This window comes from Orycteropus afer, unplaced genomic scaffold (assembly GCF_000298275.1).
Source record: "Orycteropus afer afer isolate SDZICR_OR568_19922 unplaced genomic scaffold, OryAfe1.0 scaffold00094, whole genome shotgun sequence".
NCBI lineage: Eukaryota > Metazoa > Chordata > Mammalia > Tubulidentata > Orycteropodidae > Orycteropus > Orycteropus afer.
In genome coordinates, this window is record NW_006921681.1 from 1,042,283 (window position 1) to 1,065,216 (window position 22,934).

The 22,934-nt window shown below is 43.0% G+C and overlaps 1 protein-coding gene across 1 annotated transcript; it reads right to left on the reverse strand.

Annotated features, from left to right (window-relative positions):
- Window positions 1-8,243: 8,243 nt before the first annotated feature.
- On the reverse strand, window positions 8,244-18,451 carry RPL22 (ribosomal protein L22). Its single transcript, XM_007942570.2, has 4 exons — window positions 18,440-18,451; window positions 16,095-16,199; window positions 10,768-10,892; window positions 8,244-8,388 (listed from the first exon to the last, which is right to left on the reverse strand). The coding sequence occupies exons 1-4, from the start codon at window positions 18,449-18,451 to the stop codon at window positions 8,244-8,246; spliced, it is 387 nt and encodes a 128-aa protein (XP_007940761.1).
- Between the last annotated feature and the right edge of the window lie 4,483 nt (window positions 18,452-22,934).

The window sequence follows — 22,934 nt, forward strand, 5'->3', positions numbered from 1 at the left end:
AACAGCAGAAAAGAAACTAGATGAATGGGACCTTCTAAATATTAAATTTTTATGTGCTTCCAAAGACTTCTCCAAAAGAGTCAAAAGAGAAACTACATATTTGGAAAAAAATATTTGGCAATGACATATGTGACGCGGGACTTATCTCTAGAATTTATAGAAAACTCCAACACCTCAACAACAAAAAGACAAACAATCCAATCAAAAAATGGGCAGAAGACATGAATAGACACTTCACCAAAGACGATATTCAGGCAGCCAACAAACATAAGAAGAAATGCTCAGAATCATTAGCCATTAGAAAGATGCAAATCAAAACAACAATGAGATACCATCTGGCCCCAGTACTAATAGCAAACTTCAACAAGACTGAAAATAACAAATGCTGGCAAGGATGCGGAGAGATTGGGACTCTCATACACTGCTGGTGGTACTGTAAAATGGTACAACCACTGTGGAAAGCAGTAAGGTGATTCCTTAAAAAGTTGGAATCAGAAATACCATTTAATCCAGCCATTCCATTACTAGGTATATATTCTAAAGAAGTGAGAGCCAGGACAAGAACAGACATAAGCACACCCATGTTCATTGCAGCACTATTTGCAATAGCCAAAAGATGGAAACAACCTAGGTGTCCATCAACTAAAGAATGGATAACCAAACTATGGTACATACACACAATGGAACACTATGCAATCCTAAAGAATAACAGAATTTGCAAAACACTGCATAATGTGGATGAACTTGGAGGACATTACACTAAGTGAAATAAGTCAATCACAAAAGGACAAATATTGTATTAGTCCATTATTGTAAAGAAGTCAAGGAAAGGTTTATCTATGGAAGGAAATTTTCTTTGTTGGTTACCAGAGGTGGGAGGGGAGGGGAGGAAACACTGTTAGATAGGTAGAGATAAGTATTGATTTGGGTGAAGAGAAGGCAATGTCCCAAATGTAAGTGATCAACATAGTGGCATTGAGTAAGCGGAAGACAGAGAGAGGTACAGGGGAGGTAGAGACAATAGAGATGAACTCTTTTGCACACACAGTACTGCATTGTCAGTGAAGGCAAACATGAATATACAGGTGGATAGAGGGGTGGACAGACTGAACACTTAGGTATGTCTATGCAGGGGGGAGTGTGCCCAAGATCGTGTATATATAGGGTTGGCAGACAATGTTCCTACAAGTGTATTGGTATGTTCTTTAAGAATTCCCAGGCGTATAATAGGGCTGACAAGGGACAAGATTGTAGTCATTTCTTGGGCACAGCCAGCTACCCAGAGGGACCGAATAGTTGAATCTGTGGACTCAGGACCATAGTCACAGGGAACATCAAGCTCAATTGGCATAACACATTACACAAAACATTGTTCTACCTTCTACTTTGGTGACTAGTGACTGGGATCTTAAAAGCTTTCAAGTAGGCATCTAGATGCAACAATGGGTTTCTCCTCATCCAGAGCAAAGAGGAATGAAGAAAACCAAAGATTCATGGAAACAATTAGTCCAAGTAACTGGTACACCATGTGATCCTCAGCCTATACGACCATAAGACCAGAAGAATTAGATGGTGCCCGGCTACCACTGTCAACCACTCAGAAGGGGATCAGTGCAGGAGACCCTGGATAGAGTGGAACAATGTGGAACAAAACTCAAAATCGTTTGGAAAAAAAAAGGGGGGACCAGGTTTGCTGGTCTAATAGAGCCTGGAGGAACCCCTGAGACAATGGTCCCTAGCTGCCCTTCAGGTCTGGAATTGAACCCACACCTGTGGCTTCCAGCCAAACAAAAGACAGCATATGAGGTGAACATTTACATGAGGTAGATACACTCCTTGGAAAAGCAATCATGGGAGAATAGAAGGGCTTTGTATGCACAGAGACATAGCTCAGGGGGCAGGAGTGCATGGAGGGAAGGACATAGGGAAGAGATTACTATGGGGAGGAAGTGGGAGGGGTGCTGTTACATTGTGGTAAATTGTAGTCAATGTCATGAGACAAAATGTATGTGAACTGCTGTATGGGAAGTTAATTGGCTGCGGTATAGTAACTTACTTAGTGTGGCTTTTCTACCCATAAGTCTTTGTAAACTCCAAGGTGGGATTTTCTATGAGCAACTGAGGAGCTCCTGATTGTAAATGTTATCCACGTGGAGTATTTCTGTTGGGAGTGGCACAATACAATGTTCTGGGAGGTTCCCACTCTCTCTCAGGTGCTTAGAGTTCTGATGCTATGATTGGCTAGTTTGACCACCCTGCTGGGCTCAAAAGGAGGCCTCCTAGAGGCAGAACTCTCTCTCTGACTGCTGGTTAAGGAAGACGTGCTGCCAAAAGAGACACGCACCTCTGAAAGAGACATGTGCTGCTGGGAAAGAGACGCAAGAGACACACATTGCTGAGTGAGACACCGAGGGACCAGCACTGCTGGGAAAGAGACTGTGAGAGACTGTTGGCTGAGGGACGGTGGGCTGGGAGAGAGACTGAGCGTTCTTCCTGAACTTGAGTTGTAGCCTGGTGCTTCCCTAATAAACCCTGCAATCTGTGAGTTCTGTGTGGCCACTGCAGCGAATTATCGAACCCAGGAGAGAGGTGGTGGGTGCTGTGGGAGGAACGGTTGGAGAAAGGGCTGGAGGGAGGCAGTATGTCTGGCCTTGCAGTAACAGGCCTTGGGTTACTGCTGGTAATCTGTCTTCCTCTTGTGGGATTACAGGAGGTCAGAAGATGTGGCCTCCTTGCCGTTTTTGCATTGGCTCTGTAAACTTTCATTTAAATCACACTAAAAAAAGAAAGAAAGAAATCAGATATCATATTGTACTGCACAAATCTGCTACAAAAGACCTCTTTAAAGTTTTGAAGAGCAATGTTGTCACTTTGAAGACTAACATTCGCCTAACCCAAGCCATGGTATTTTCAGTCACCTCATATGCATGTAAAAGCTGGGCAATGAATAAGAAAGACCAAAGAAGAGTTGATGCCTTTGAATTATGGTGTTGGCAAAGGATACTGAAAATACCATGGACTGCCAGAAGAATGAACAAATCTGTCCTGGAAGAAGTGCAGCTAGAAAGCTCCTTGGAATGAGAACGGTTATGTTTTCAGAAAGGCCCATTCCTTGGAAAAGGCTATCATGCTTGGTAAAGGGGAGGGTCAGAGAAAAAGGGGAAGACTCTTCAACAAGATGGATTGAAGTAGTGGCTACAATGACGGGCTAAATTATAGCAAGGATTGTGAGGATGGCGCATGACGGGGCGCTGTTTCAGTTGGAGCAGAGTCAAGGGCGCTCACCAACAACAACAGTAAAGAATACCTTGCCTTGATCATGATACTCTTTCAAGGTCTGTCTATAAGGGATTAAACTGACAACAGCAACTGGAAAGATTCAACAGGAACCTTAGGGGGCATTGAGTTAATGAGGGAAGAGCAACTCAGAAAAGCACGTGAGAAGGGTTGCACAAGAACAACGGGATCAATGTCACTGAATTGCACATGTAGAAATTGCTGGATTAGTGTATGTTCTGCTGTGCACATTCTCAACAACAAAAATTAAGTAAATTTGAAGAAAAAAAAAAGCAGCAGCAATGCTTAAAAAGCTGGAAATTCAATAAACTGCTATTCTGAGAACAAATCTATCATTAAGGTTCCAGTTTCAGGAGACAAAATTCTCATGTTTGCTGATCACAGAGCTTGTAATTACATCTCAGTGGCAATTCAAAATCAAAATATATTTTTTTAATGTATTGGTTATAAAAGCACAAAGGGGAAAAAAATTGAAATAGCAGACAATCTTCTGCATGTAGCATATTCACCCTCCTCTCCTGGGTTACATAAACTCCTCCTATCAACACTCCTCTGACAGCCCCTTTGGCAACATATTCCCACAGTGGCCACTTGATGCCCCTTTGTGACATTCGGCTTCTTTGGGGCTCATACCTAGAGCCCTCTCACAGGCAGTCATGCAGGTCAAAGAAAAAAAGCAAAGATCCTAAGTCTGACTCCATGTGTCCCCAGAACCAACAGAGATGTCATCATGCACATGATGGCAAAGGTTCCTCTGAGGGGCAGGGCACCCTCCTACAGTATCAAGATCCCCATTGTCCTTGAAGCCTGTCTCAAGTGTGGGCCTGGCACCACCTGAATCCAAATCACTTGAGGACATAGGAGCTGGGGCTTGCCAAAAGGCACTTCTTGCCATGTGGTAGGTTTTTTAGGGTCCAGCGGTGGTATTAGCTAGTTAAGTCAGCTGGTCAGCATAGCCTTAACAGACTGCTTTAGTTTGGCCTGGAGCTCTAATGGTGTAGTGTCTAAGGCATTTGACTGCTAACCAGAAGGCTGGTGGTTCTAACCCACCAGCCACTCCTAGTAAGGAAGGGTGGACAATCTGCTTCCAAATGGATACCACCTCAGAAACCCAAGGAGGGGTCACTACGAGTCGAAATCAACTTGACGGCAGTGAGTTTGGTTTTTTGGTTTTAGTTTGGCCTAACATAGGCTGGGGAGAAGACAGGAAAATGGCCGGACTAAAAATTCTTGTTTTGGGCTCTCAGAAGTAAGCACCATTAAAACCCACTGCTGTTGAGTCAATCCTGACTCATAGTGACCCTAAAGGACAGAGTAGAACTGCCCCACAGGGTACTCAAGGCTATCATCTTTATGGAAGCTGATCGCCAGACCTATGTCCTATTAAATAGCTGGTGGATAAGCAGCTGAAAGTTTAACCACTGCAGTGTCAGGACCCCTAAGCACCATTGTGACATAATTTAAAAACTAGCCTCTACCTGCTCCTGTCTATGGCAAGTTCCCCATGCCAAGCCTCTCTCTCTCTTCCTTTTTCTCTCTACAAACAGAGGCAACCTCCAAAGTTTATCACCCAAAATAATACAGGCCCATTACCATGGCTCAGCCACCTATGGCCAGAGGTGCCTGTCCTAAATTCCGAAGCACAGGCCTTGGTTCAGTGGCTGTCCCACCTCAAACTGTCATGGCATCTTAGCTGTTCCCACCTATTGTATCTGCTGCTATGCCAAGTGACAGCTACTAGGTGAACCAGCAGACACCCACATACACACAGAGCAGGCTTCGACCCCCGCAGCTTCCCGATGTCCAATGTAAGCCTAAGGGGAAATCTACCCCTGTGGTAATGCCAAACCGGTAGTACTCTTATTATTAAGAGACCCAGGACCTAGGTTGTCACCCACCCGCTCACACTGCTTGGTAGCCAACCCAATAAGCTTGTGGGCCAAGTCTCCTGTGTGGGGAGAACCCCCTTACCAAGAAGGAGAAGTGAAAACAGCTGAAGTGATCTTGCCAGACTGGCGATAATGCCCTCACTGGGATCCTTCTTACCTTCCAAGAAATCAGTGTCCCTCAAAAGGCAAGGTCAAAACATTCCGTATCTTATCATCTTAATCAACTGTCTTTAAAAATTATTAGCGAGGAAGTGGGAAGAATGCTATTATAGTGCAGGAATTGCAGTAAATGTCACAATTTGCTCTGTAAACTTTAACAAATTAAAAAATATATATATTTGACCTGATCCAACTTTCTCATGTTTATAACACACAGCTGGTAAACAAAAGGCCAAGGGCCAAGAGTGCATTTAAGTTTCCTCCAAGCCTCACTGTGCCTCCCCCCACCCCAGCCCACGCACGCATGCGTGCACACGCACACACGCATGCACACACTCACAGAGGCCAGGATGAGTGACAAGCATTCCCAACTGGTTCAGGGCTAACAGTTACCCTGAAACATCCAATAGATGATCCGTGTTATTTCCAAACTGGGCTTTCTGAAAAGGTATGAGGATGACACTACTCAGAAAAGTTGCACTACTCAAAAGATCCTGGGGGGTAGGGGGTCTCTGAGGTTTTCAAAAGGAAAGCACATATTGAACCTTCAAAAACGACTAGATCTGAGCTCTTAAGGACCTTAATCCATCCCTTACTGCCTTAGTTTCACCAACACTCAGGCAGACACAGATGGTGCATACGGTGACCAGTCAGTAAGAACTAGACTGCAGCCAACTTCCTATGGCATTGCTCTTATGTCTCAGTCATAGCTGGAAGCTCCCTGAGACCCAGGTTGTTTCTGTGTCTTCATAGTTCAGATCAGGCAGGCAAGTCATGAGGCCAGATGGACACAAAGGAACCTGGTCAAACGATGGCTCAGACACAGCTGGGTGTGATGGGTGCAATGTAACTCAAGTCCCCACTAGACGTCCTGTCCTCTGCCGCATCCCACCCCCCATCCCCACCCCGCGTCATTGGTTTAAAGTTCTTCTCCGGGATCTGGGTCTGAAGAAATTCTATGTGCAGAGTTCAGCTTTGGCCAAGTCCAGAATCTTTGGTGTTGAGGCAAAAATGGCACAATTAAGGTGAAGAAAATAGAAAGGTCACATTTTCTTCTCAAACTTAATGAAGACTGTGGTATAGCAATTAATCAGTGAAGGCAAAGTTTTTTTCCTAAATAGATTAACATGCCAGTTCTAAAAAGAAAACATCTTGCACAATAATAATAGCCATGTGTAAGCCACTTTAATATAAAATATGATTAAAACTCCTCAATTACAAGAGTTCAAGACTATAGAAAAACCAATGAGCTTCAATTTTATAACAAGTTTTAAAATCTGGGACAACTTTAGTTTTTAAAAAATAACCTTATATGCTAATTTCTGCTTATGATTCATTTTTCACAACCAAACTAAGAATTACTACATGGGAACATCAATGCAACAAACAAAATGTGCTAACCCACGTCACAAACTCGCTAATAAAGTGTATCACAGTCAGGGATGTAGCCAAAGAGCAAACGATGCCTGTTAAGTTTGAAACAAAATCCTGCCTTCTCTGAGGACAGAGGAGAAATACGCAAACAATTCCGATTTGAGAAATTTGCATAGAAATAGAAAATGGCAGCTCCTTGACCGCAAAGGAAATTGCAAAGCCTCAATGTGTTAAACTCAATCCAAGGAGCAACAAATGTTAAATTGGAGCCGAGGTGGGTCTTGAGCATTTTAATTTCCATCTATGCAAATAGCACACATGAATTTCAGGTGTGGAAATTAGCTATAAGCTCTTGAGAAGCATAATTATATACCATAATCATAAAACAATGCAGTTATTTCTGCAGGATCCCTTTTCAAAGTCACTCTCAAATGCTGATTTTTTTCATCAACAATTACATCTTTACATTAATAACCTCAGTTCACTACCCACTGCACCGGGAAACAAAACCCCAAGATGAGCATCGTTTTCTCCCTCAGTATCCTGCAGAAACCATGTGTTTGGTCTGTTTAACGTTAATTTGTAGAATTACTTCTGACAAGGTAGCAACTATTTCCTGGGACTCTGGAAATTCCTGTCTTACCCCCTTAGTGTGAATTGTTCCCTAGTCACTTCTCCTTCATACTCCACCCTCCACAAAAAGGCTACAGAACTCTCTGCAGCAAAGAATCCAGATCAGTCCCAGCCAGAGCTGGGAGCTCCACTACGTCTTCAGCTCCCTCTGCTGGATGCCAAAGTGACAGTTGTTGCAAAGCAAGACTTGCAGAAATGATTATTTACAAATTCGTATTTGTACAAAGATTTGCTTATTTCAAAAGTTAAGACTTTTATGATCACCATCCAAACCCTTTTCTGAAGGGTAGAAGACATATATAGCAATTCTAAAGAACCACATTTTATGTCTAGTGGACATTTTATTTCTATTAGAAAAAGGGGGGATACACATAACAGTTTTTATCAAGAGTAATTTGTAATCAAAACACAGAAATAACACAAATGCCCCAGAAAGCTGCATCTTTATTGACACTGACATTTCTCCACAAGAAGAGAACCTTAGAAGTCACTTGCTTTGCTTTGAATGAATTAGGAGTCCCTGTGTTTATATTTCGAAATCTTTCTCTTTGAGAAAAAGCACCAGATAAAATCGTCACATTTTTTAAATAAAATAGTGACTAACTGAAGCTCACATCTCCATGCCCTCATTTACCTGGTCAATGTCAGATCATCATCAGTTCCCTTAAAGTCACCCTGCACTTCTATTTTGGTATCACTACACTGAGAACTGAAATTTTCAAGGAGAAAAAAACTGTATTACCAATGAGTGAGTGGAGCCTACGTGAAGCCCTTTCCCTACGATTTCCAGTTTTCGGTTCAATCCACATTGCAGAGATACAAGGATAGCCACCTTTTTGGTTCCCAAGTTTTATTCAAGGACTCATACAAAATATTCCAGAGAAGTTAATTTTAATCCTCATCTTCTTCCTCTTCTTCGTCCTGGTTAATCTGGAAGTAACGTAATTCATAACTTTCTTTGCTGTTAGCAACTACGCGCAACCAATCACGTAGATTATTCTTCTTCAAATATTTTTTGGTGAGATATTTCAAATACCTGTAGAGAAAGAACACTTGAGAACTACACTGGACAGATGGTATTGCTGCATTCTGAAACATTTTAACTGTTATCAAATTTTCATTCAAAATAATTTCCCCACCCTTCAAAAAGGGCAACAATATGGCCAATACAAAGCCAATGCTTTATTTTAATGGGAATAAATAACAGTTACATTTCCTCTAAATTAGCAACAAAAATGAAAACACAGAAGTAGACCTAACAGTTGTCCATTAAACAAGTAATTAACAGCAAACATCTAACACCTATAAAATGGCTTTTAGTGACCACTGCAGAAAAGCTGTCAGTAGTAATCTGACAGTTAAGCACAACCTTAATGCCTTTATTGAGAAATCACTGTTTCCAGTGAGCTCCAAGCACTTCACATACATCACTGCATTGATTCCACACCTCCCTGTGAGGTGGTCTGGGTTACTGGAGTTGCTTCTTGGGGCTATGTTACACACTCACTTCTGCTATGTGATAGCTACGATCAGACACACGGACACCCTGCCCTTCGCACTCACTCTGGCTGTCTGCAGTAAGAGCACTCAGCTCTTAATCCGTTTGTCTAATTGTTTCCTCAGCTTGGATAAGAGCTAAAGGAGTAACCACAGCAAACCGCTCATTAGAAAACTCACCCTTTCTACACAGGCAGCAACCAGCCTTCTGCACCCAACATTCTAAGTACATAAAGCTTTTCTTCTCTCACCTGTTTGTTTACAAGGCCCTGAGGGTGATCTATTCTGGTATCTTCCCAAAAACATAAAAACGCAAAGGATTATGATGCCAATCAAATGCACTGCTGGGCAAGTTAATGTTGCCAAGCCTCAGTTTCCCCCAGCTGATCATGAGGATTAAAGAGATGCTCAGGAAGACCCCTGCATATTAACAAATAACCAGCTATTACCATACCAACAAACCCACCCAGCCCCAAGAAACTGTTTAACAGTGTCACACCAACAAAGGAATCTAGACAAAGATGTGAGGATCTCATTTCAAGTCTATCTACTTTTCTCTACATAAAAATCCATCAATTGGGTGTTCCATTTATAATCTATTTAGGTGAAGTTTTCAATGCAAAAGTTCAGGTCATTTGAAAATTTTTTTAACAGAATGCTGAAAAGAAAATCAAAAAAGTAAATTAAAAGTAAAAACCTGCAAAGGTGAGAGACAAACAGGCAAACGGTTTAGAATAAAAGTATTCTCATAGTTTCCACAAAAAGGAAAGCTGCAAGATTAAATTAAAGACTCCCTCCTTTTTCCCTCTGGGTAAGGAATAGATAATCTGTGGGAAATGAAGACATGTTAGAAAACATTCTCTTGTTGTTGTGGTGTGCCGTCAAATCGGCCCCGACTCATAGCGACCCCTCCTTGGGTGGCCGAGGCAGTATAGTATCACTATAGAAGTAGATTGCCCAACCTTCCTTCCGAGGAGTGGCTGGTGGGTTTGAACCGCCAGCCTTCTGGTTAGCAGTCAAGTGCCTTAGGGACTATGCTACCAGAGCTCCTATATTCTTAGTAGACTGGAAAACTCAAGACAGGCCACAGAAAGGTTATAGAATCTTCCCCACAGGCCCTGCTAAAACCCAGCAAGTTGGATGTCCTATATCTCCTGGAGTTTAGTTTCACTGTCTCTCTTACTGCATCAAATCTCCTTCCATGTAAATAAAATAATGCAGCCAATCAGACCATGTTCCTCACATAAGCTTTAAAGTCATCTCTTAACTGATTTGGCTGAAAATAACTATACCCAATTTGTCCTAACACACCTTAAAAATTCCAACTACCAAATTTAGTATAAAAAAAAGCTCTTAAGAGTAAGCCAGGCCCTGGAGCAGGAGCAAGGTATAAACCTGACCATTTCTTCAGCAAAATATTTTAGCAAAATATTCAGTTAAGTGTTCTAACCTCATCATCAAAACAATTCTAATAAGATAGCAGGACAAATGAATTACTGATACCATCCTAAAAAGAAGGGAAATGGGCCCACGTGAATTACGGGGAATGGCTTCAGCCTAAAACTGAGATCTCTGGATTCCTAGTCCAGTGCCATAATAGAAACGAAGGCAGAAAAAGTCCCAAAGCTCTTCAGTGTGATCAAGACAAAGGAAACATAATCTTTATTCTAAAAACACAGCCCAAAGCAGTCTAGTAAGCAGTTTTACAGCTTAGAATACTTAGCCTATGAAAAGCTAAAGGAAAAAAACTACCAAAAAGTGAATACATTCATTTATCCACTGCCTTTGTACTGGGCACTATTCCAGAAATTACCAGATGTAACCACTAAACAAACCACTCCATAGGCACCAACACTGCTGCTGTTCAGGAGAGCAGGAATCTTGTACTACGATGTACGCTAGTAACACTCTCCCTTACCTTTTGGAAAAAGGCACCTCGGAGGTTACAGTAATCTTGCTCTTGCTTCTTTCAATGGTTACAACCCCTCCACCGAGATTACCAGCTTTCCCATTAACTTTGATTCTTTCTTGAAGAAACTGCTCCTACAGAAACCAAAATGACCAATTACTGAAGTGACAGGTTCACTCCCATCTCACCAGAATTTTTTAATTTCTTAACACTGAAGAAAAACATTTGGTTTTTGAAAAATGTTTGTTGTTCCCATTATTAGTGGCCATCGAGTCGGCTCTGACATGTAAACAGAATGAAACACTGCCCAATCTGGCTCCATCTTCATCATCTGTTGGTATGTCTAAGGCCACTGCTGCGGCTACTGCATCAATCCATCTCATTGACCCTCTACTATTTTTTCTAGCAATTGGTCTTTCCTGATGATACATCCAAAATAAGTGAACCAAAAATCTTGCTATCCTTGCTTCTAAGGAGCATCCTAGTTGTATTTCTTGTAAGACCGATTTGTTTGTTCTTCTGGCACTCCATGGTCTACTGAATATTCTTCACTGACACCACAATTCAAATGCATCAATTCTTCTGTCTTCTTTTTTTGTAGTCCAGCTTCTTATGTACACAAGGTGACTGAAAAAAACATGGCTTGAGTCAGGTGCACCCTAGCTATCAAACTGGCATCTTTGCTTTATACAATTTGAAGAGGCACTTTTTTCCATTTAGCATGTTGTTTACTGGTACATTTAAATATTTAGTTTTTTTAAAAAATAGTGAATCTTTAATATTAATACAAAGTCTGAAATACAGGAACAGCAGTTAGAAAATGGCAGTATTTGACTTTACTTATACATACACTGTGAACACAACATTCTAGCATGAGCATACTTGACTGCTTCCACACAAGGTCAAATATGCCTCTACTTGGAAGGCTTATGGGGGAGAGCAACTTACTCATGGGTCAATGAGTAAGGAAATCCAGGGCCAAACTTTTACAAGGAATAGGCAAGTGAAGCTGCAGGCAACTTCTAAACCTAATGAGTACAAAGCACTGTCCTCAGCACTATTAGAGCAAGTTAAGTTTCTGATCTAGAAGGAGCAAAACCACACACAAATCTGCTCAGGGGCCATGTGCATGATCCAGCAGAAGGGACAGCAGCCAAAGAGCCTAGAGAGAAATTCCACAAACTCCTCATGTGAGCTTCTCCAAGTCATTCACTTCCTTGAATTTCCCGGGTCTTTGTTCAAAAAGAGCAGTAAGGTTTTTTTGCTTTTCTTCTAACGTATGAAGTCCCTAACTCCCTTTCAGGTCAAAATTCCTGTAATTCTCTATTTTAAAATTCAATCAAACAAACAAAAAAGAAAACCAAACTCACTGTCGTCAAGTCGATTCGACTCATAGTGACCCCTCCTCCTTGGGTTTCCAAGGTGGTATCTCTATGGAAGTAGATTGGCCAGTCTTTCTTCTGAGGAGTGGCTGGTGGATTCGAACTGCCAGCCTTCTGGTTAACAGTCAAATGCCTTAGACATCAGGCCAGAAATCTTGACTTTTACATCTTAGATTAACAAATCACTCAAGTTTTCTATCCAGAAAAGGCTTTTTGGAGGAAAGACAATCACATATACAGATTGGGGGAGGTGAGGGGGTGGCATGCAGATAAGGCAGGCAGGAAAAACCCAGAGTGAGCCACCACACGGACACCAAATTGGAAGAAGCTACAAAGAAAAGCAAGTCACTGGATAGAGCGCCTAGACAGAGAAGGAACTATACCAATTGAGGGACTTCTTGCTGGACAGGGATGAAAAAGTCATTGACATATGAGTAACAAACAAACAAAAAAATCAAAACCCAGTGATTCCAACTCATGACAACCCCACGTTATAGAATAAAACTGCTCCAGACAGTTTTTTAGGCTACAATCTTTATGGAAGCAGATTGCCAAGCCTTTCTTCCACAGTGCGGCTGGGTAGGTTTGAAATGCCAACCTTTATGTTAGCAGTTGAGTGCAAATCATTTGCACCACCCAGAGACCTATAAACTACAATAATATTTTCGTGGTTGTTAGCTGCCATCGAGTTGGTTCTGACTCATAGAGACCATATATACAACTAAATGAAATGCTGCCCAATTCTGTGCCACCCTCACAATCCTTGCTATGCTTGAGCCCATCATTGCAGACACTGTGTCAACCCATCTCGTTGAGTCTTCCCCTTTTTCCTTGACTCTCTACTTTACCAAGCATGATATCCTTCTCCAGGGACTGGTCCCTTCTGAAAACACGACCAAGTGTGTGAGATGAAGTCTAGCCATTCCTACTGTAATTCTGGCTATAATTCCTGCAATACAGATTTGTTCATTCTTCTAGCAGTCCAAGGTACATTTGAGATTCTTCAGTACCACCACAATTCAAATGTATCAATTCTTCAGCATTCTTTTTTTTTTTTAAATTAATTAATTTTTATTTGGGTGAAGATTTACAGAGCAAATTCACTTTCCATACATCAGTTCACATATACTTTGTCTCATGTCATTGACCACAGTTTACCACAATGCAACAGCTCCCCTCCCACTTCCTCCCCATAGTTACCTCTTCCCAGTGACCATCCATCCATACTCTCCTGCGCCCTGAGCTGTCTCCCTGTGCATAAGCAGCCCTTCCTTCTCCCATGATTTTTCTCTCTAGGGCATGTGTCTACTTGAGGTAAATGTTTAACCCACATCAGCATTCTTTTTTATTCATTATCCAGCTCTTATATGCCTATGAGGCTACTGAAAATACCATGGCTTAGGTCAGGTACACCTTAGTCTTCCAAGTGACATCTTTGCTCTTAAACACTTTAAAGAGGCCTTTTGAAGCAGATTTGCCCAATGCAATAAATCATCTGATTTCTTGTCTGTTGCTTGCACAGGTATTGACTGTGGATCCAAGTAAAATGAAATCCTTGGCCCCTTTAATCTTTTCTCTATTTATCCTGATATTGTTTATTGGTTTAGTAGTGAGGATTTATTTTATGTTGAGGTGTAATCCATATTGAAGGTTGTGTAGTCTTTGATGTTCATCATTAAGTGCTTCAAGTCTTCATTTTCAGCAAAGTTGTGACACCTGTATATTGCAGGTTGTTAATGAGTCTTCCTCCAATCCTGATGCCATGTTCTTCTTCATATAGTCCAGCTTCCCAGATTATCTGCTCAGCACATAGACTGAGTAAGTATGGTGAAAAGATACAAACCAGATGTACACCTTTCCTAATTTTAAACCATACAGTGTCCCCCTGTTCTGTTTGAACAACTGCCTCTTGGTCTTATGTACAGGTTTCTCATGAACACAATTAAGTGTTCTAGAATTTTCCATTCTTCGCAATGTTATCCATAATTTGTTATGATCTACAGTCAAAAGTATTTGCATAGTTAATAAAAGGTAACCTTTCTGATATTCTTTGCTATCAGCCAGGATCCACCTAAATCAGCAATGATATCCCTCATTCCACATCCTCTTCTGAATCCAGCTTGAATTTCTGGAAGTTCCCTGTCACCACATAGCTGCCAACATTTCTAAATTATCTCCACACCTGTCTGTGTTATTGATGATATGGTTCAATAATTTCCACATTCTGTTGAATCACTTTTCTTTGGAATAAGTACAAATATGGATCTTTTCCAATTGGTTGGCCAGGTAGTTGTCTTCCAATTTCCTGGTATAAACAAGTGAGTGTTTCCAGTGCTGCATTCATTTGCTGAAACATCTCAATAGGTATCCCATCAACCTGAAGCCTTGTTTTTCACCAATGCCTTCAGTGCAGCTTAGGCTTCCTCCTTCAACACCACTGGTTCCTGATCATATGCTGCCTCCTGAAATGGCTGAACAGTGACCAATTCTTTTTGGTACAGTGACTCCATGTATTCCTTCCATCTTTTTTTGATGCTTTCTGCATTGTTCAGTATTTTGCCCATAGAATCCTTCGGTATTGCAACTGAGAATTGAATTTTTTTTCTCTAATTCTTTCAGCTTGAGAATTGCCAAGCATGTTCCATCCCTTTTAGTTTTCTAATTTCAGGTCTTTACATATTTCATAATAATACTTTACTGTCTTCTTAAGCTGCCCTTTGAAATCTTCAATGCTACAACAGGTTACCTAAATCCCATTCTGTATTATTAGTGTCCATTAGTGACCCCCTAATGTTTTTATTATTTTTTAAAAACTATCTGAGCAATAGTTAAAGTTCTGAAGACTAAAGGGTAGAGGCAAATTTAGGAGACTTATGCATACAAGTAAGAAGTCTGCATTCCTCAAACATGGCTACTGGAGAGGAAAAGAGTAAAATGCCAAAACCAAGTTGGAGAATCGAAATGTGGCAGGGAGGTTATTTAATTTTTCTGGGTTGAAGTGGAGTAAGAATACTGGGGAGTAAGACCAAACATGAGGCAAAAAAAATCAGTACAGAGGACTGTCCCAAGGAACCAAACTCCAATTACAAGTCAGCAAGCAGGAATTTTTTAACAAAAGCATTGACATCCTGATGCTTAATAAAATGGAAAGCCTCAGGAGGTGCTACTTATCTGTGCAATGCTCTGACTAAGGAGTGAAGCCCTGAACTGCAGCAGTCCCTATCAGGAGCATCAGGCTCACACCAAAGCGCAAGGGGGTTACTGGATCCAATAAACAGTTTGCCTGTTTCTTTGCCACTTTTAAGTAAATTTATTTTTGGAAATTAAAAAAAGAAAGCAAAAAAAAATAGCTCTCTACTACCTATATGCCAGGAAAACATGCTAAAAAGTTTACAACTTTATCTCATTTATTCCTCACGACCCTGTTACACACACAAGAGAAAGCAAATCTTACAAAAAGATAACCTGAGCTCTGAGTTAAACGGTAGAGCTGGAACTGTGGTGTTATCTATAAGCGTGGAAACAGAAATGTGCTCTAGTAGTTTCTCAACAGGGTAATGGAGGTTTGTGGTAGAATTTTTGCCTTCAACGTGGGAAGACCTGGGTTCAATTCCCAAATAATGCAGCTCACTGGCAGTCACCACTAATCAATACAAGTTTGTGTTTGCTATGATGCTGAACATGCTTCCATGCACTTTTTAGACTAAGACGAACTAGGAAGAAAGGTCTGAGGACCCACTTCCAAAAATCAGCCAGTGAAAACCCTATGGATCACACCGCTTTGATGTACAACCAACTATGGGGATAGAGCAGGACCAAGCAGTGTTTCATTCCATTGTGCATGAGGCTGTCATGAGCAAGAGGCTAACTTGACAGCAACTAACAGGAGGATTCTCAACAGTATCTCAGAAGATTCACTACTTCGTAGTAAGTGGCATCAAGAATGTAACTTACAAAATTGGCAGCATCCATGATTCCATCTTCTACAGGGTGAGTACAGTCAAGGGTGAACTTCAGAACCTGCTTCTTTTTTTTGCCCCCCTTCGCCACAAGCTTTTTCTAAGAAAACACACAAATGATAACAGAAGATGAGGTATACCAGTTCAAACAAAATTAGCAAAAACAAAAATGCCAGAGGTAAATAAGCCCACAAATACAAAACTCATTGAGTTTTACCCGTATGTATCTCTAAGAGCCCTGCTCTGCCCAAGAGTGGCAGAGGAAGGGTATCAAAGAGGTTAGCTCTACAAACCTTAGGGGTCTTGGGTTACCTTTCTGATGGGGAAATCATTAGAGCACTCTTAAGCCATTTAAATTGCTCAGCCTTCCCAATCTGTCTGGTCTGGGTATGCAGGTCTGTTAGCTTATGAACCACAAGAGAAAAAAAAAATTATCTTTTATTTGCCCTAAAATTTCAAAATAGCATTTCAAGGACTGCACCTCAATTATTTTATCCCAAGATTAGTGCACAGACATACAAATGCCTTGCACATTTTAAACAACTTTAATCTGAAATCAACCCTTGTCCTGACTCTCCAGATTCCGTCCTGATGTATTTCAGCTGTTCTCTTGCTCCTATTTTAACCTACATTTTCAGAAGCAGCAACTACACCACCACAATATTCTAGCTGCTCATCCATCCTAGCTTGGGCAAGAGACTAAAACTTAGGTTGTGATTACAACACTGCTGTCAACAATCCCAGGCCTTTTGCTTGATTCAGCCTGTGCATTAGTTATTTCTAAAACACCAGTTACAGTACATCCCTTGAGGTTCCAGTCTGTTCTCTCAAAAAGAAGTTTCTCTGAACCTTTTCCTTCTACAAATGCTGACACCATTAAAACTACTCTTGTACAACCTACTTATCTGAACTTACACTTTAAAAGGGAGCTCTGGTAGCATAGTGCCTAAGGCACTTGACTGCTAACCAGAAGACTGGTGGTTCAAACCCACCAACCACTCCTCGGAAGAAAGATGGGGCAATCTACTTCCGTAGTGATACTGCCTCAGAAACCCAAGGAGGGGTCGCTATGAGTCGGGTCCGACTCGAGGGCGCATAAGAACAACAACATAACAACACTTTAAAAAGCTTTGCTCAATCGAAACATTAAATATCCCTTTCCAAGAACACATCTTCAGACCTTTCTTTATGTTTAAAAGAATTTCATACAAAGCTTTAAACCGGGTCAATTTTTCAAACGGTAGTTATTTGCAGGTGCTGTCCAGTCGATTTTCTACTCATAGCAACCCCATGTAACACAGAACTGTCCCATACGGTTCTCTTAGCTGTGATCTTTACGGGAACAGACTGCCAGTCTTTCTCCCAGGAAGCCGCTGGGTGGGTTACAAAACCACCAACTTTTCCAGTTAGCAGCCCAGCTCTTAAACATTGCGCCAGCAGGGGCTCCTTTTTAGCTACTGCAGAAAGCACTGATTTTGTTTTTACGTATCTTCCCAATAACAACCAAGTGGGCTCTGCTTTAAGACCTAAGCCCAGAAATAAAAAATTAGCAAGTAAAAGACCTGCCCACCAAAGACTTCATGCCTTCCACAAATTTTAAATCAAAGGTATACAAATACATAGAAGCATTTAAAAGCCCACCCAGGCAGATAGAGTAAGTCAACTACAAATGTCAACAAGGTAGTCCCAACACGGGGGTGGGGGGTGCTAAGCTCTCTGGGACAGCACCGGAAATCAACTTTCTCGAAGCACCCTGGAACGACCGCAGCACATCCCATTTCCAGTCTGGCTAAGGGAAAATGACATTGGGTGCCTTCGCTGTACAACCGCGCTGAGATACTAATTTCCTCTGAAAGCGCTAACTAAAAGGCTCCTCAAGCTAGGCCTTCTCTCTGAAAACAGACCGAAGGAGGCATCCTTTTGAGAGCCATTTCCAACGAAGTGGGGCTCCCAAGGTAGCAGGTCCCCTTCTTCATCCCTACCCCCTCTCAGGTAACCAGGCCCAGGCCCTGGATGCCTCACACCGGGCTCCGAGGGCCCGTGAGTAGACCAAGCCGCAGCCTCCACGCTTCAGCTCCCCGCCGGCCCTAGGAAGGGGCGCATGCCTGAGCCGCGGCCACAGAGAGCCGCTGGATCGCCCTCCGGGGCCTCAGGCCGCGGCCTCCTCCGCCCACAACGTGCTGGGCCAAGCAGCAGCCTTGGCCCGCTCCAACCGTCCTGCCGACTCAGCCCCGGCGGGACACTGCAGAGCGACGTCCCCCGGGAGGCTGCGCAGGAGCCAGGCCCTAAGATGCCCACGTGCCTCTCCCGAGCCGAGGCCTCACGAGGAGCCATACTAACCACAGGTGCCATGGCGGCAGCGGAGGCAGAAAGGGAGTTCGGCGAACTACGCAGACGCAAAGAGCCCGCAGCGCGCAGCGCACGCAGGGCCCAGGCAGCACAAATAGCTCAGCCACGCCCCTCGATCACAGCGGCTTCGCTCTGTTCCGTACGCTCGAGAGCGATTAGTTTTGCCTGAATGCAAAACTCGTGCCTCCCTAGCTGAGAGGGTTGTAAGGGAGAAAGGAGACCGGGTGGCCAGTCCCACTGCGGATGATCGGAGGGGGAGAACCCAAAGAGAAATAAAGAGGTTGGCTCTACTTTTTAAAGTTCTTGGAAATAAAATAAAATAATAGGGAACTTAATCAAACTACAAATTATAAGTTAATGATATGCGAATCGGACCCACTGACTTGGTGAACAGAGGATCTTCTGGCCATGGAGAAATTGAGAAGCTCTGAAGTCGCCATGGTCCAATCCACAATCCTACCTAAAGACTCCCAGGTTGGCAGCTCAAGCCCAGGAGCTGGATCTTCCCGTGCTGTTTCTCCTGGCTACGGCTGGACCATCAGCAGCATCGCCTGGGACTTTGTGAGAAATGTAAATCTTTCCGGTATGACCCCTCCAAATCATTGCCATCAAGTCGATTCCCGACACTATAGGACAAAATAGAACTGCTCCATAGAATTTCCAGGAGCTCTAGTGGTGTAGTGCTTAAGGCATCTGACTGCTAACCAGAAGGCTGCCGGTTCAAACCCACCAGCCACTCTTCGGAAGGACACTTGGGCAATCTACTTCCGTACAGATACCGCCTCAGAAACCCAAGGAGGAGTCGCTATGAGTCGGATCCGACTCGACAGCAGTGAGTTTGGTTTTGTTTTGGTATAGAGTATCCAAGGCTGTAAATCTTTATGGAAGCAGACTGCCTCCTCTTTCTTCCGTGAAGCAGATGGTGGATTCGAACTGCCAACTTAAGCTAGCTGCTGAGCTCTTTATCACTTTGCCACCAGGGATCTTTGTGACCACACACCCCCACAATCTCAAATTCAAGCAGCCCACCCACCCTCTACTCATCACCTCCTAGTATTCCAGCCCTTGCCTTCTGGTTTCCTAGTGTGGAGGCTACTGCCTGTCAAACTTGTACATAGATAGGAATCACCTTGATATCTGGTTAAAATGCAGATTCCAACTCAATGGCAAGGAGGGGAAGAGCTCAGTGGCCTGAGATTCTGCGTTTTTACAAGTTCCTAGTCAATGCTGATGTTGCTGGTCTACAGCCCACACTTTGAGTAGCAAGGGTCTTCACACCTAAACCTACAAACCATTGGAAATTATATTTCAGGGTGCTTGATTGTATCCACTTACCCTCCATGCCCACAATATTTTACTAGGTGAGTGCTTCATTGTACTCACCTAGTAAAGCCCAGTCAAGGTTTTGAAATTTTTGGAGGAAACCTGCATGATGCTGACTGGTCTAGGTTTAAACTCAGGACTACTGTGCCTGACCAAGCCTAATTATCCACCAAGCTCCACACCCACCCTGTTGTTGTTGACTTGGTCATGCTGGGGCTAGGCCTCTGCAAACCACAATTCTGTTCTCTGCCAGCTTCCTGGGTTAGCTAGGGGATCAACAGGAGAAACAGCAAAGCTGGAGAAAGAAGAGACATGTTCCTGCGTGCTTCCTGGTCCTGTCTGTGTCACCCACTCTTGCTTCATCTTGGCAGTGGCAATTGGAATATTCTAGAACCAGCGGTTGAATCCAGTTTGTAGTTATTCCAACCTGCAGAACCAGCCTCATTTCTCCTTTCCCTAAAGATAGCAAACCCAGCTTAGGGGCACCTCCTCCTCCTCAGATGTGAGTTTCAGCTACCCACAGCCCCTCCTTCAAGCTTCTACATTTTAATAACACCACTCTAGGAGTGGTAAAGGTAAAGATACAAACCGTTTGCAACCGACTAACCTAAAGGTTGGTGCTTTGAACCCACTCAGCAGTGCTGTTGCAGAAAGGCCCGATGGTCTGCTTCTATAAGGATCACAGCCAAGCAAACCCTATGGAGCAGTTCTCTGTAACACATGGGGCTCCATGAGTCACAGTTGACTCTGAGGCAACAGGTTGGGCTTTTTTGGCTTAGGAGTGGTCCTGAAGTTGTTACTGTTCTTATTTTATTGCTTCATTTACCTAGTTAACATCTGTTATAGATTGAATTATGACCCCAAAAAAATATATGTTGTAAATCCTAAACCCTACACCTATGGTTATAATGCCAATTAGGAATGGGTATTCTTTGTTATGTTAATAGGGCAGTATTAGGATAGGGTGTGTCTTGAGTCAATCACTTGTGAGATATAAAATGAGTAGATTAGGCAAGCAGAGATGGGGAAGATAGATGCCACACCATGTGAACCAAGGAACAAGGACCTTGCCCCAGAGCCAAGAAAGAGAGAAAGGCTTCCCCTACAGCTAGTGTCCTGAATTTGGTTTCTAGCCTCCTAAACTGTGAGAGAAGAAGGGAGTGCGTCAGGGTTGTATTCTTTCTCCACACTTATTCAATCTATATGCTGAGCAAATAATCCGAGAAGCTGGACTATATGAAGAAAAACGTGGTATCAGGATTGGAGGAAGAATCATTAACAACCTGAGATATGCAGATGATACAACTTTGCTTGCTGAAAGTGAGGATGACTTAAGGCACCTACTGATGAAGGTTGAAGAATACAGTCTGCAGTATGGATTACATCTCAACATAAAGAAAACAAAAATCCTCACAACTGGACCAATGAGCAGCATCACAATCAATGGAGAGAAGATTGAGGTTGTCAAGGAATTCACATTGCTTGGTTCTACAATCGATGCCAACGGAAGCAGCAGTCAGGACATTAGACGACGTGTAGCATTGGGAAAGTCAACTGCGAAGGAACTCTTTCAAGTGCTGAGGAGCAAGGATATCTCCTTGAGGACTAAGGTGCGCCTGACACAAGCCATGATATTTCCAATCACCTTGTATGCATGTGAGAGCTGGACTATGAATAGGGAAGACCGAAGAAGAGTTGATGCTTTTGAGTTGTGGTGCTGGCGAAGAATGCTGAAAGTACCATGGACTGCTAAAAGAACTAACAGATCTGTCCTGGAGGAAGTGCAGCCAGAATGCTCCTTGGAAGCAAGAATGGCCAGACTTCGTCTCACCTATTTTGGTCATGTTGTCAGAAGGGACCATTCCCTGGAGAAGGATGTCATGCTTGGTAGGGTGGAGGGTCGACGAAAGAGGGGGAGGCCTTCAACGAGATGGATTGATACAGTGGCTGCGATGATGGGCTCGAGTATAGCAGGGATTGTGGGGCTGGTGCGGGATCGGGCAGTGTTTCGTTCTGCTGTGCATGGGGTCGCTATGAGTCGGAAACGACTCGACGGCACTTAACAACAACAACAAACTGTGAGAGAATAGATTTCTCTTTGTTAAAGCCCCCACTTGTGGTATTTCTGTTATAGCAGCACTAGATAGCTAAGACAACATTGTTTATTACCTCAATTAAAAAACTAGCATCTCCTGCCTGAACCCTGACTCCTATCTCAAGCAAGCCCTCAGGGCTGCCTGACAATCCCCAAATCCTCTCCTATTTACACCTCTGGACAGATTATCCACCCCTCCCACCCAGCTGATGACTTCAATTCCTCTCCTCTAGAACATAGAACCTTCCAAAGAGAACATCTGAGACACTCTCACCCCCATATTTGACCATCCAGCAATATCTGTCCTCCACACCTTGCCTTCCCTTCTGTTCCTGTGGAAGACACATCTTGCTGCCATCTGAGGCCACCCGCTACACTCAGGCATTAATCTCATACATACACTTCTGTCTACTTGAACACATCACTCCAACAATTCTCACCCCTCTCATGAAGTCATCAATTTATCTTTTCTTCTGGATCATTCCCACCACCACTGAAACATCCTTTAATGGCTCCCATCTTTAAAAAAAAAAAAAACCTTTACCCCTGACAGTCCCTTCAGTTACCAACCCATTTCTCTCCAAGTCTGCACAAAACTTGAAAAAGCTGTCTCCTGTTTCTCTATTTTCTGTTTAATCTGCTCTCTCATCAGACTTTTACCCCCACCTAGTCCAGGTCACTAGGGGCCACCCCCTGTGAAGCACCCAGGCCAGTTCTCAGTCCTCCCTCTTCCCACATCTCTTAGCACCATTTGCCTCCATTGATCACTCTGTCCTTGCAACAATTTTTGTTTGTTTTTAACCTGGGCTCCCTAAACCAAACCAAAACCACTACCCGTCAAGTCGCATCCAACTCATAGCGACCCCTCCTTGGGTTTCTGAAGCGGTATCCCTAAGGAAGTAGATTGCCAACCTTCCTTCCGAGGAGTGGCTAGTGGGTTTGAACCACCAGGCTTCTGGTTGGCAGTCAAATGCCTAAGGCACTACGCCACCAGAGCTCCCCTGGGCTCCCTGGATAATATTTTTTTAGTCCTACTCCCTGCCTAGGAGGAGCTCAGGTGGCATAGTG